We start from the raw sequence: 15,305 nt of genomic DNA on the forward strand, positions 1-15,305 counted from the left end.
AATATAACAGAATGATTTAATACATGTATATACTACAAAATGATCACTACGGAAAATCTAGTTAACACCCAGCACTACATACAAGTATAGTTTCTTTTCTTGTGATGAGCTTTTAAGATCTACTCTCGTAGTAACTTTCAAATATACAACACAGTAGGTGCCTGGGTGGGTCAGCTGGTTAAACCTCCGATTCTTGATTTTGGCTCAGGTCATGATCTCACACTTCCTGAGATCAAGCCCCATGTCAGGCTCTGTGCTGACACCGTGGAGCCTGCCTGGATTCTCTCTCTCCTTCTCTCTCTCTGCCCCTCCCCCACGTGTGCTCTCTGTGTCTCTCAAATAAAAAATACACAATATGGTATTGTGGGGTTTTTTTTTTTTTTTGTTTTGCTTTGTTTATTTCAGAGAGACAGCGTGTGAGTGGGGGAGAGGGGCAGAGGGTGAGGGAGAGAATCCCAAGCAGGCTTCAAGCTCAGCACAGAGCCCAACGCGGGGCTCGATCCCACGAAGCGTGAGATCAGGATCTGAGCCAAAATCAAGAGTCAGAAACTCAACAAACTGAGCCACCCAGGCACCCTCACAATACAGTATTGTTAACCATAGTCACCTTGCTGGACATTACTTCCCCTGGACTTGTCTTGTAAATGGGAATTTACGCCTTTGACCCTCTTCACCAACTCCACTCATCTCCTCACCCTGCGCCTCTGACAACCACTGATCTATTTTCCGTATCCCTGAGTTTGGAGTTTTTGTTTTTTGTTTTATTTTTCATTAGGTTCTGCGTGTAAGTGGCGTTCTTCTTTGGTATTTGTCTTTCTCCGTCCGGCTTATTTCACTCCGCATAACGCCCTCAAGGTCCATCCACGTGGTTGAAAAGGGCAGGATTTCCTTCTTTTTATGGCTGAATAACATTCCATTGTACACACACACAACACCTTCTTTATTCATTCACCCATCAATGGATGCTACGGTTGTTTCCATGTCTTGCCTAAAGTGCATAATGTTGCCATGAACGTGGGGGTGCAGATATCTTTTTGAGATGTTGGTTTCACTTCCTCTGGACCTACACCCAGATGTGGAATTGCTGGATCTGAACATCTACATGTTTGTTTTCTGTCTCCCCTACTTAGAATGTAAGTTTCTTAAAGACTGTGTTTTGTTTTCTCTTGTTCTGTGCTTTATTCCCTAAACACAGAATAATTAGTGCTTAGCGTGTTGAATCGATACATAATCGAGTCTCATTATCAACAAGGAACCTCTGTTTTCAAGCCTTTAAAATAAAATCTTAATTTCACAGATTATTCATTCGGCCGACACTTGTCGTAAGGCGAGGAAGTGGGTAATTTATGTCAATATTTTAAAACAGGAGCCATCATCTTCCCCTTGCCAAAATCCTACCCCCATCTGAGTTAGCTGTTCCACTTTGTTATTTAGATGAAATCTCGGCGGCGTCTTTATTAACCCTCTAATATCACTGATCCATTCTTTATCTGCGTTGTTTTATTTCTGATATATGCTCATTATCTTGCCTAAATTAATCTTGGATTTAAAAAATATTCATGCAGGGGGCACCTGGGTGGCTCAGTCGGTTGAGCGTCCGACTTCGGCTCAGGTCATAATCTCGCTGTTCATGAGTTTGAGCCGCGTGTCGGGCTCTGTGCTGACAGCTCAGAGCCTGGAGCCTGCTTCGGATTCTGTGTCTCCCTCTTGCTCTGCCCATCCCCTGCTCAACGCTCTCTGTCTCTCAAAAATGAATAAATGTTAAAAAAAATTTATAAAAAATATTCATGCAAAATGGGGAAATATTACTTATGGTTTTGGAAATCTAATTTGGGATTGGGTTTTTGAAAAATCAATTTCCCGAAATCAGTTGCTAGAATGTTCCTTCTAACCTTTCTCTCCTCATTGTGATTTTGTGAACTGTCGAGAATAAGGATGAAAATCCCGTGGTTGCTCCCTGACAAATCCCACTGATCTCCAACGACACACGGAAAACTGGAAGAGTTCACAAAAGGACTGAGTAGATCCAAGCAGTCAGAACTGCTGTCCCAAATCCGTGGTGTTCCAGCAAGAAGTGATTAAAACAGCAGTGTCCCAAAGCTGGAACTCGCCAGGCTTGCTTTCAAAGATGCTTTGCTGGAAGATCCCGAGAACGGCCAGATAAGACTTATACTCTAAGCGTGCAGAGCCCTTTTGAAAAATAGGGATTAAACATTTAAGGGAGAAAAGCCCACCATGCAGATAACCCGAGCACACAGCTGCCAAAGAGAGCAACAGCCGGCAGGAACACAGGCTGGACAGAAAGCTGATGTGAGAATGTCCCCAGTTCCTAGCACACTCGCAAACACCACTCCTGCCGTGAACGAGTCAAGTGGGTGGTCACCGTTCTTTAGATTGCGGTGTGAATTCTGAATAGCCGCTGAGAGTTTAAGGCCTCAACTAAGGAACCAATCAATTCTCCTAAAGAAATGTCTACAACACGGAAAAGGACCCACAGAATTCTGGGTCTTGGCCCTCATGTCGCAGCAAGATGTCCTGAAAGGCCGCCCATAATCTTCACCCCATCTCTTTTTCCTTGTCAGTGAGGTTCTGATATTGCCTGCCCTGCCTACCATAGAAGGGCTCTGGAGCTAAAGTGCCCTTTCAAAGAATAAAGTCACTTACTGTTCCGACAAGGCGAATACTCCGCATACGCGCTGAAATTCTGAATCGCTACATAGCAGGTGCCGACCGGGTCCTTCTCCGGTGTTGGTTTAAGAGTTCTCCAGTGGTATAAGGGAGCGCAGGCCTGTGATGCATCGAAGACAAAACATATTTTCGTGGCATCAGTTCCTCATGCTATGATATGATTGAACCTGTTGACTAATGTGTCTACATTCATCACAAACTATGTTAAATTAGTGGCGATTTAAGTGGCCTCCAGCATGCTGGTAAGTACCTCAGTAGGCAGAGTTAATGAAACTTCCAAAACCGTTCTTTTTCCCCCAACATTAATCCACAATAGCATCAGAATAAATTAAACATATAGAAAGGAATGAGCTCTCCCCCCACAGGATTTAAAGTTAAATATGTGTAACCTGGCAAAAGTAATTATTTCCTAACAGCAAAGAACTCACATCTTCTTGTCTTTTTTAAAACAGTTGGACCTACTTAGACTCAAACGATCATTTCAGTCAATAAATCAGTGTGATGTGTTAAAATGAGAGCTCCTTTTTTTTTTGTCTGTTGCTTTAAGAAATTATTTTTGAATTCAAAGATGCAGACAAGTTTGTAAACCTCTGTTTTATGGATTTCCCTGGCTTATCGCTGATGGCATATCTTATGACTTTTTAAACAATGACTTTCATTTGGACATGCTACTCCCTTATCAGAGTGTTCCTGACTTTATTTTTTAGTTAATGGTTTTTATTCATGACAAAACAAAAATTAATTTAAGCAACAGAAAGGAAATATGATTCTTGCATGAAATACTCTGGTTGCTTCTTCAGAAGCTTGGATTCTTAACAAAAGCATGATATTTGGAAGGATATCAAATATAAAAGAGAATATATGAAGTCCTCTTTAAGTAAATTAAGCAACATTAATTTTGTTACAAATGAGAGAGGCAATAAAATAAATGTGTAGAAAATTATAGGCATCTTTTTGACTTGTTTGCTAGCATGAATCTGCCATAAGTGTGTTTTACCTGATTATTCAAGCACTCATTTCGAAGGAAACAGAATTACAGATGCCTGGAATATGGAATCACTGGCCTACCTCCAATTTTGATGATATCACTCTTAAAATTTAAAAATGCCAGGAATATGAAGGCAGACACTGATTTTGAAGTCCTTTCATGGGGTGCTTGGGTGGCTCAGTCAGTTGAGCATCTGACTTTGGCTCAGGTCATGATCTCTTCGTGAGTTTGAGCCCTGCATCGGGCTCTGTGCTGTCAGTGCAGAGCCTGGAGCCTGCTTCAGATTCTGTCTCCCTCTCTCTCTGCCCCTTCCCTGCTCACGATCTGTCTCTGTCTCTCTCTCTCAAAAAAAAAAAAAAAAAAAAAAAAAAAAAAAAAAAGAATAGACATTGAAAAAAAAATAAAGTCCTTTCACGATTCCAAATGTGTCCTTGGTAATCTGCCCAATGCGCAACTACTTTTAGTGAAAATATTTTATTTCTATTCTCAAGTAAGAAGAGTGTTTCCACAACTTGACTCTTTTGGTATTGTGAGGTCTTGGCTGATAACCTAAAAACCATCTATCTCATCCACATTCTTTCATCTTAGGGACCTCTTAATAAACTAACAAACTATGTGCTAATATGTTTAATGTAAGGTTCCAAAGGTGAAAGGCAGTAGTGTGGGCAGTGTGGGCGCTCACCTATGCAGTGAGGTATTCTGAAAACCGGCCTCACCTGCCGGATCTCACCCCTCCCCCCCCACCCCCACACTTAGATGCCAAGAAAATTCTTCCCAGTTCTTGCCTAGAAAGTTATCCTATTTATATCTGCTCAGTTTCACACTGATGTGAAATACACTGATAAGATAAATTTGGACTTTGACCCAAACTTAATACATACACACATGACATCTGGATAGTCAAAAAGATACTTCAGCATTTTGAAGTCCTAATAATTATCACGTAGGGCAGAATTTAATTCTTTACCCTAAATTTCAGTGCTCAAAGGAAAAAATTAACTTGAAATATATTTAATATTATCGGATTTCCTTTTACATAATTTTGAAAATGGAAACATGCCCCCAAATTAACTATTTTTATTATGAACATGGCATACGATTTTCAGAGATGCATAATGTGTTACAGATAAGTTTTCAAGACTCAAAAATATCAATACAGTACCCAGAAGATTTTTTTCAATCCCACATAGTCATTAGATAGAATTAGCTTTCCAAAGCAATTCACATGTCATATGCCACTAAAGGCTAAAAAAGTTTTTACCAACTGTGGAATATGAAAACCATATTAACGCAAGTATAGTTCTATAGAGACCATCCTGTAAATTCTGGATTTGTAACTGGAGAGGGCAGTCTGTATCTTATTATACATTACCTGCTTATGTCAAAATCTCCATGGGGGGGTTAACCACAGACCAAATAAAGCAAGGTATTTCCTTTAAATACTTATTCTTATTAAAACATAATTCAAGAAGCTTTAAACAAATCCTAAAAGCCAAAGTTATTGCTTTATTGTTGTAAGGAAATTAAAGCCAATGGTTTAAACAATTCCCCCAAGAAAAAAATTTCCAGATCAGCTTAATATAGTCACTTATTTCTCAATAGCTTAGAAACATAGATGATTGAAATAAGAGAATCATGAAGCCACAGCACTTTAAAGCTGAACGATATCTACTTGAAAGTGAGGGGTTTTTTTTACTTTAAAAAATTATTAATGTACTCAGAGAACTATGTAATTAGCAGTTATATATTTTAAAATATTTAAAGTTTATTTATTTGGGGGTGGAGGGGCAGAGAGAGGGAATATCAAGCAGCCTCTGAACGGTCACCGAGGAGCCTGACGTGGGGCTCAAACTCACGAACTGTGAGATCACGACCTGAGCTGAAGTCGGATGTTTAACTGACAGCCACTCATGCGTCCAAGTTTTGCAATATTTAAAAATCTCTAACTGATATGGAAAACAAGCTTTATCTCCTATAACTTTAAACACTAGAATAAATTCTTTCATTTTAAGGGCTACTAAATTTATTGTTTTAGAATGCTGGTAAGTTTGTCTTTAAAAATCTGACATGTCCTGGGGCACTGGTGGGATCAAGCCCTGCTTCCGGCTCCCTCTCTCTGCCCCTCCCCCCACCCCGTGCACACTCTCTCTCTCTCTCCCTCTCCATAGAAGTCCTTACATGAAAGCAGTTTTGTAAAACTGAGAACATAATATTGCACACCATCACCACGACTCATACTTACCACAACTTCGCCTCGGTGAGCTTTCACTGTTGCCCCAAACCACTGATTCGATTTAAATTCTATAGGTTCCTTGGTTCCATTAACTCTGATCTTTCTGTTGTCTGACAAGGAGGACACAGAACTGTTAAGAACCCGTAAACCGTGGCAGCCAAATATAATATGTAACAATGAACACGTCCCCGTTAAAACTATTTGAAAAAAAAAAAACAACAATGTTCAGACACGGGGTGGGGAGTTCTCACCAAGCCTTTTCATTTAGAAAAATACCAAATGAAAATGCACATTTGAACATGACATTTCACAACTTCACTTACAGGAAGCATTTTTTATTGTTACCAATTAATATTTTCAGAGATAACTGTATTGTCAAGTTGACATGAACTCTAATAGCCTCAAATCTATGCAACTGTCATTGATTTGCAAAAGATCGAAGACCAGATACTTACAACTGCCTCAAGGAATTTCAAATCTTTCCCAATAGGGAAACCCATAGGAATCTCCCTGAGGGGAGAAGCACATGAGTTAGCTCCTCCCTTGAGTTGGCATGAGTTAGCAAGAAAGATTGTGAAGGACTCCAAGGTCTTGGTTTTTGACGAAGTTAACATGTGTCCACGCAGCCGCAGAAAATAACACCTCAACGTAGTTTTAGACACACTTTGCAGATGTCATAAGAAGGGGGACCATCTGGGTAGAAACTCAACCCAATTATAACACTCTTCGGGTTTTAATAAAAAGCAGATATCTTTCTTTTCACTCTTGATTCCCACTCAGCGTATTTCCCACGTGGCTCTAACCACATGGTTGTCACTGGAGCTTCGTGGGTAATAGCTAATGGATTTCAAAAGACATTTGCACCAGGGAATCTTATTTATATGTGTTTCCTTTGGTATGCGTTTCATTTTTCTTCATTGACTCTATAATAAAGGCATTACAAAACGAACTTTTAACGCCTCTTAAGTGAGGCCAAAATACACATGTAATTAACATGAAGTTGAGTTTCCACATGATTACAGACTTTTAAAAATTATATATAGTCAATCTTAACCTAAAATTGACTTTTACATGTTAGTTGAAAATCATGAATTTCCTTCTTAAAAATCTTACGCTTTTGTTGTTTCTGAGTTTTGTTTTGTTTTGTTTTTAAAAAAAGAGGTTCTAGGGGCGCCTGGGTGGCTCAGTCGGTTGAGCGTCCGGCTTCAGCTCAGGTCATGATCTCGCGGTCCGTGAGTTCGAGCCCCACGTCAGGCTCTGTGCTGACAGCTCAGAGCGTGGAACCTGCTTCTTGTTCTGTGTCTCCCTCTCTCTGCCCCTCCCCTGCTCATGCTCTGCCTCTCTCTCTCAAAAATAAATAAACATTTTTTTTTTAATTTAAAAAAAATTTAAAAAGGTTCTATAAATCCTTACCCAAAATGCATACAACTGGCAGTGAACGGAGCATGTTACAGATTACAGCATAAACTTGAAAAAATAAACATTTATATTTACATCTAGGCACTGTGGAAGATTATAGACCTCAGAGACAATGAATCTTATCACCATGAACTGGGTGATGGGGGCAATTCATTCAGTCTTCGGAGTTTGGGTTTCTTCTAGAAAATGAGGCTGAGAATACCTTCTCCCTTTCCTCTTTCACAGGTGATCAAAGTCATAAAGATGACGTGAGCTACACAAACTCGAAAGTGCCCTCTTTATAAGCTGAGAAGCTGTAGGCTCAGAAATCATGTAGCCATCTAACTGAAAATCCAAACCCTTTACAAATATCTCTTAATTAGAAACCTGGAAACTCAACCCAAGTCCAAGAACTGGAAAGGACCTTGCTGACACACACGTACGATGTTATTATTAGTGATTTTTGGCACTCAGCAGCGAAATTAGTGAGACCTCTCAAGACTGTCCATGTGGCTCTGATTCATTACAGAGAGAAAAGGCTACACAGTGGCTTTGGAATGTCCAAACTGCTAAAAAGCCATGAAAAGACCAGCACCTCAAAAATTTCAAAAATCTTTAAAGGAGATCCCAAAAGAACTTAAGAAAAACAGCCTGCCGGGAGGAAGGAAATGGATCCTGGGGAAAGAGAGAAGCCAGTTCTAAATTGGCCCCGTTCTGCTAGAGAAAATGATGTGACTTTACCTTTGTGACTCCTGAGACGTCCTTTCTGCTGTTCAGAGGTTGAACTGTGTAATAACTAGATTAAAACTGTCAACTGTGGGTTATTGTCCAGCAACAAATTTCTTCTGGACCAAGAATACAAATGAATTGGCTTCACTAATTCCACTAATTCCATACCCAATCCCAAGGATTCCATACCCAAGGATTACAACAGAGAATTCCACTGTCCTGGGTCTATTTACTGAGACGAGCTTTAGTCTAGACGGATCAGCCACTCCTTGATCTGTGAGGAGGGCAAATCACCTTTTCAAACTTCTGCTTCACTATTTTTACAAGTTGTCTGACTTTAAATCTCGTGTCAGAATGTCATAAAATTTCAAACATATAAAATATATTCAGATGGACTATGAAAGTCCATTTCTCACCCTCCTTTTCTGAACAAGAGTCTTTCATGCCAAATACCCCAACACAAGGCACTGTGTTATCTCTTGCCCGCTGGTGCTCAAGAAACCTCCCATGCATGGACAATGTTTTCGATTTGATTCAATCTGATCTTTACTGAAAACACCCCCCAGGTAATAACTGTAAATACTCAGCATGATTTCAGCCCCGCTGAGCCCTCCTCTGTAGGGCAAAGGGCTGAAAGCCTGGAACATACATTTTCTAGACACTCTTATGAGTAGGACCCTTGTGGAATGAGAGGCTCAGGAGAGGACTGGAAAGAGAAGACGGAGAAGCCATTACTTTCTGGTGGCAGGTGCAGGCACACACGTGGGCATCAGCTGTGACAACTGTGATGTTCTTCCCGCAGCTCTTTAAAGTATCCCTTGATAATAATCCCCTCTTGGTGCATCAGTCAGCAGAGATCAAGTCCTGAACTTCCATATTGCTTCATCTGCAGGCAGTGACCTTCCTGACCTCCCCACACCCCCAGTGTTTCCAGTGGCCAGGCGAGCCCCTTCATCTCTGTATGCGATCCCTTCCCAGCTGTACTACTCAAAGTGGTTTTTGTTTTTCTGACCAAACTCCCGCTGATACACTGATGACAAGGGGTAAACAGTTAGGATAGAGACACGTAGATCTATAGCAGAAGAAAGGCACTGGTTACCCTACATGCACTGTCAACCCCAGAGAACTCTTGGAAGGGCCTGTGATCATGGGAGATGGTGGAGATTGATAGTCACCTAAGAAGCAATTCTCTCCTTGGCATATCACAAACTATGGAGAAAACAAAGTCAAAAGCTAGGGAAAAAAATTCATAGTGAATGCATGTGATTTAAGTCTTTCTAAGCAGTAAAAGAGTAATGGGGCGCCTGGGTGGCTCAGTCAGTGAAGCGTCCCAAGTTCACCTCAGGTCATGATCTTGCGGTTTGCGAGTTCGAGCCCCGAGTCGGGCTCTGTGCTGACAGCTCAGAGTCTGCAGCCTGTTTTGGATTCTGTGTCTCCCCCCATCTCTACCCCTCCCCTGCTCACACTTTTTTTTTCTCTCTCTCAAAGGTAAACATTTTTAAAAAGACTATTAAAATTAATAAATAAATGAAAATCGAGGTGAAAGTTTTTTCAAAGAAAAGGTCAGTAGATTTAACTTGTAAAAAGCTCCCAAATCAATAACATAAAAGATTAACATTCTATAGGAAAAAGCTCTAAGGGCTTGAATGGGCATTACAGAATAAAGAAGAAATTAAAAAGCCTGTAAATTCCTAGAGAGGTCCTGAGCCGCAAATTAAAACAATAATGGCTTAACACTTGTCACCTACCAGTTGGGCAAAAAATATTAACATTCACTCTGTTTGCAAGACAATAACTCGACACAGCATTTTGGAAGGGCCATTTGGCAACACATACCAAAGTTTTAAATGTACATTTAAAAAAAAAACTTTTTTTTCATGTTTATTTTTTGAGAGAGACAGAGACAGAATGCGAGTGGGTCAGGGGCAGAGACAGAGGGAGACACAGAATCTGAAACGGGCTCCAGGCTCTGAGCTGTCAGCACAGAGCCCGACGCGGGGCTCAAACTCACAAACTGTGAGATCATGACCTGAGCCGAAGTCGGACGCTCAACCGACTGAGCCACCCAGGCGCCCCTTAAATATACATTTTTTTAACCAAAGAATTCAACTTCCAGGATTTGGTTCAAAGGGAATAATTACATAGATGCTTTAAGATGCAAAAGTGAAGATAATTGCCATCCTGGTTGTGATAGAAAACTGGAACTTAAATATTTATACATAAGGGATTCAAACTGAAATTTCTGTCATCTATAAAACAGACCACTACCCAACTGTTAAAGTACATGTGACAGATTTGTATGCACTGATACAGAATAATGTCTACAAAATATATATACATTTTTTTGTGAGCTCTCCCAAGGCCTTAAGAAAGTAGACAAAGGTACAAGGACTTAATATAACAAACACTTCCATTCCCACCAGGCAGAATTGATGACTCGGCTCTTTCACATTTACAAACATTAAAGTATTCTTTAACATCCATCCCTAGTTCCATTGCCCTCTTTTTCTTCTCCAGAGGCGTCCACCATCATGAAATTGATGTGTATACTCCTGGCCGTTTAAAAAAGAATGCCCATGAATCCTATAGGACAGTGGTCTGCAATTTGTTTTTCTTAAAGGTGATAAAATAAAATACTTCAGGTTTTTCACTCTCTCTGCTCCTGTAGCAGCAACAACCATAAACAGTGTGTAAAAGAATGGGCTTGGCTACGTCCCCATTAAACTTTACGGGCAGACACAGAAATTTGGAAAGGTACAGACCTTTCATGTGTCATTAAATGTTACTCTTTCACAAGATCTTCCCAAACCACTACAAAATGTAAAAGCTACTCTTAGCTTACTGGCCACACAAAAACAGAGAATGGGTCAGATTTAGTTGTAGTCTGACAACAGTTTGTTATTGAGTAGTTTGTGTGTTCCTTTTAACTGGAAAAAAAATGGTTCTGTACTGGCTGCATGATCCGTGGGTAGATAGATAGCTAGAAAATAGGTAGTAGGTTGGTAGATAGATAGGTAGATAACAATTATCTCATTCTTTTAAATCCTTGCCTGGTATTGTATCGCGCTCCATACCCAGGTCTATTTTTTTAGTTTAGGTTAGGTTAGGTTTCTAATTTTATTAATTTAATTTTATTTTACTTTTTAAGGTTTATTTATTATTGACAGACAGAGAGAGACAGAGCATAAGCATGGGAGGGGCAGACAGAGGGGGAGACACAGAATCCGAAGCAGGCTCCAGCCCGACACGGGGCTCTGACTCACAGACCACGAGATCATGACCTAAGCTGAAGTTGGACGCTTAACCGACTGAGCCACCCAGGCGCCTATTTTATTTTTATTTTTTATTTTATTTATTTTATTTTATTTTATTTTAAATTTTATTTTATTCTATTCTATTCTTTTTATTGTTTTTATATTTATTTTATTTTATTTTATTTTATTTTATTTTATTTTATTCTATTCTATTCTATTTTATTTTATTTTAGAGAGAGAGCAGAGAAGGGGCAGAAAGAGGGACAGAGAGAATCCCAAGCTTGATCCCATGAACCACAAGATCATGGAAGAGTACCTTTCCGGCACCAGCCTAGAGATGACATTGCTGGGTCATAGAGAGTCACCACATCCTCTTTACCAGCTTTCCCAGAGTAGCTACAACCCACAAACACAGCAGCAGCACACAGGAGTAGGGCCATCAGCTCCTGTCATCGTAGGATTTTAAAGTTTTTGCCAATTCTGTTTTCACTGGCGTTTCCCTGTATTAGCAAGTTGATCATCTTTTTCTATTTATGGCCCCCATACTTTTTACCTCTGTGACTTTCCAGCTCACATCCTTTGTTCACTTTCTTGTCTGATTTATTTTATTGATTTGTAAGAAGTTGACATATATTCTGAGGATTGATTCTTTTCCTTACGTATATGTTGCAAATATCTTCTCCCAATTGTTACTAGTCTTTTAACTGTGCTTATGGGGCTGTTGTCCGTCTGGAATTTGTTTTTTCAACATGACATGGCAAAGTATTATTTATTTATTTATTTATTTATCTTGCAACGTTTATTTATTTATTTTGAGAGCGAGACAGCGTGAGCAGAGGAGGGACAGAGGGAGAGAGACATAGAATCCAAAGCAGGCTCCAGGTTCTGAGCTGTTAGCACAGAGCCCAGCGCGGGGCTCAAACCCACGGACCACGGGATCATGACCTGAGCGGTTGTTGGACCCTTAACCAACACAGCCACCCAGGCGCCACCCCTCTTATTTATTTTCAGTAAGGCCAGTCGTCACCACACCAGCTGTAGAACAATCCATCTTTTTTCTTGGAGAGTTGTAATTCCATATTGCGGTGCTGAACTCCTGACATGATCTGGCCCCTGTCTGCCTTTCCAGCATCAGGTCCTTCAACTGCCCAGGCTCGGTGAGTCGCAGACACATCGACTTTCTGTCCCTTGAACATGCTCAGCTTTTGCTGTGTCTTCATTGCGTTTACTCTTCTCACTGCCACAGTTTTCCACAGGGCTGAGCACGATCTGAGATGATCTGATTTGTTGGTTGGCATGCTTCCTGTCTGTCTCCTTCAGAATATACGTAAATCCCATGAGTAGAACGTTCTCTGCTTCAAGTCTGTATTGCCCACTTTTAGGACAGTGCCTGACACACAGTATTCCCTGCATGAGTGTTTGTTGAATGAATGACCAAAGCCCCCATGTATTCGTTCAGAAGTTTGTCTAACATATTGTTTACTATGATCTCCCTTTCATTTAAAATATGATCTGGGTGATACTCTGGTTTCTCTTCAGATCACATAAAATACGATTTGGGTGGTGCTCCTGGCCGGCTCAGTGGGTAGATCAATGCAACTCTTGCTCTTGGGGTTGTGAGTTCGAGTCCCATGTTGGGTGTAGAGATTACTTTGAAAAATAAAATCTTTAAAAAATAAGATAAAATGTGATCTGGAAAAAAACAAAAACAAAAACAAAAAACATAAAGCCTGGGTGGCTCAGTCGGTTACGCGTCCGACTTTGGCTCAGGTCATGATTTCACAGCTCATGGGTTCCAGGTCCGTCTCAGGCTCTGTGCTGACAGCTCAGAGCCTGGAGCCTGCTTCGGATTCTGTGTCTCCCTCTCTCTCTGCCCCTCCCCATCTCTCTCAAAAAATGAATAAACATTAAAAAAGAAAAAAAACACCACCAAAAACCAGATTTGTAGGCCAACCTGGAACACTTAGATGGGTGGCAGTAATCAAGTTGATTTGGCCTGTCTTCCATTTCTGGGCTTTGAAGCCGACTTTCGTCAATCAGTAGCTTCAGTCTCTGGGCAATCTGGGTACAAATCCCAGTGGGTGGCAAGCCTACTAGCTTTTGGTTCCTTTTTCACGGGAGTATTCATTTCAGAGCAGGAGTGAGAGAGTGTAGAATATGGTGCACATGTGGGCTCCAAGCAGGTTTTTCTAATCTTTTAGCTTAGTCAAATGGGAGGAATTATAAAAAGTGAAGATAGGTCACCCAGGGGGAGACAGGAGCTGAAACCGACAGAGGTGCCGCGGAACATTCCGGTAGATGAGGGGATTTTTGAAAACTATTTATAGATAAGTCCTCGACCTCGTGCTGGAAGACAGTAAGCTTCCTTATGCCTTCAGTCACCACTTGGAGTGCACAGCCTTAGGGATTTTCTTAAAGCTGTTGCAGGAGCTGTCCAGACATTTCTAATCAGGAAGAGGGAAAAAGAAATCTTTAAACGTTTGTCTGTAATCTCCCATAATCAGCGTGTGCTGTAACAGTTTCATTCAAATTGAAACTACGTATCTGAGAACAGGGACAACTCCTTTGTAAGATTCAAAATAATATAGCTGTGGCAGGAGCACTCCTTGTGGAAAAGAAACAAATCCAAGAAAAAAACCTGTCCCGGAAAAGTAAACTTCCCAATGTATGATTCCTGATACCCTAAAACCACTATTAAAAAAAACATTAAAGGGGTGCCTGGGTGGCTCAGTCAGTTAGGTGTCTCTCTGGCTCAGGTCACGATCTCACGGTTTGAAAATCTGAGCCCCGCTCGGGCTCTGTGCTGACAACTCTCTCTGCTGCCCCTACCCCCTGCCGCCACAAAAAAACAAATAGACGTGTTTTTAAGCATGTTTAAAAAAAAAAAAAAAACATTAAAGAACACCTCTGTAGCTTTCATACTCTTGCTCATTTTATTGTGGTTTTTTAAGTGTTTGAGGAAATACCACATTCATTTTTCCATGTAATGTTCAAGAAATGTGTCATTCTTTTTTCCACCCAGTTTTATTGAGATAGAATTGCCATGCAGCACTGGAGAAGTTTAAGGTGTACAGCCTCGTGATTTGATCTACATAGATTGTGAAATGATTACAATAACACATTTAGGAAACATCCACCATCTCCTACACAGATACAAAAAAGAAAAAAAAATTTTTTTTTCCCCTGATGGTGAGAAGTCTTAGGATCTACTCTCTTAACACCTTTCATGTATGCTATACAGCAGCGTGAGCCTTAGTCATCACTTAGAACATTCCATTCCCAGGCCTTGTTTATCTTACGACTAGAAGTTTGTACCTTCTGACGACCTTCGTCCAATTTCCCCCACCCCTGGTAACCACAAACCTGCTCTCTTTTTCTAATCTTGTTTTCTTTTAGAGTTCACGTGGAAGTGAGATTATACAGCATTCGTCTTTCTGTGTCTTAATTCACCTGGCATAACGCCCTCCAGTTCTAGCCACGTTGACACAGATGGCAAGGCTTTCCCCTTTTTAATGGTTGAATAATATTTCAATGCGTATATATACCGCATCTTTCTCCATTCATCCGCTGACAGACAGAAATGCATTATCCTGATTAAATGAATATTCTATACATTTATTTATAGACGTATACCATATACGTATACAATATACAAATAGGTGTCTATGCACACAGACATGCGCCGAACAGTTTTCCTGTCTTTATCGAGTAGATCAAATCTAAATGCCCTGCCCTCCACAGCGTAGTTCTGGAACCACACCTGATCTCCAGGTATGGCATTTCCTTCCATCCAGGTAACGTCCTCTCTGCTCCCTGTCGAGTCTCACTCCTAGACTTCATACATGATGTTTCTCTTGCAAAATCGTGTTCTTCCTTGTTTCCAACTAATCGAAATCACTTCCTTAAAAACCTGCTTTACCGAGAGTAAAGCGATGGTTACCAGGTGACGGGGGGACGGAGGAAAAGAATGATGGTGTTTAACAGCACAAACTTGTACTGAGTAGTAAACAGGCCA

At 40.6% G+C, this 15,305-nt stretch overlaps 1 protein-coding gene across 1 annotated transcript in view; it reads right to left on the reverse strand.

Annotated features, from left to right (window-relative positions):
• Nucleotides 1–15,305, reverse strand: part of ITGA8 (integrin subunit alpha 8) — a 188,410-nt gene that overhangs the window by 155,841 nt on the left and 17,264 nt on the right. Inside the window, exons 3-4 of the mRNA XM_042944993.1 lie at nt 5,919–6,019; nt 2,665–2,788 (exon numbers count right to left, since the gene is read on the reverse strand). Coding sequence (XP_042800927.1) covers nt 2,665–2,788; nt 5,919–6,019 — 225 coding nt within the window. The remainder of the gene's footprint in view (nt 1–2,664; nt 2,789–5,918; nt 6,020–15,305) is intronic.

This window comes from Panthera leo, chromosome B4 (assembly GCF_018350215.1).
Source record: "Panthera leo isolate Ple1 chromosome B4, P.leo_Ple1_pat1.1, whole genome shotgun sequence".
In the NCBI taxonomy this organism is placed as follows: Eukaryota; Metazoa; Chordata; class Mammalia; order Carnivora; family Felidae; genus Panthera; species Panthera leo.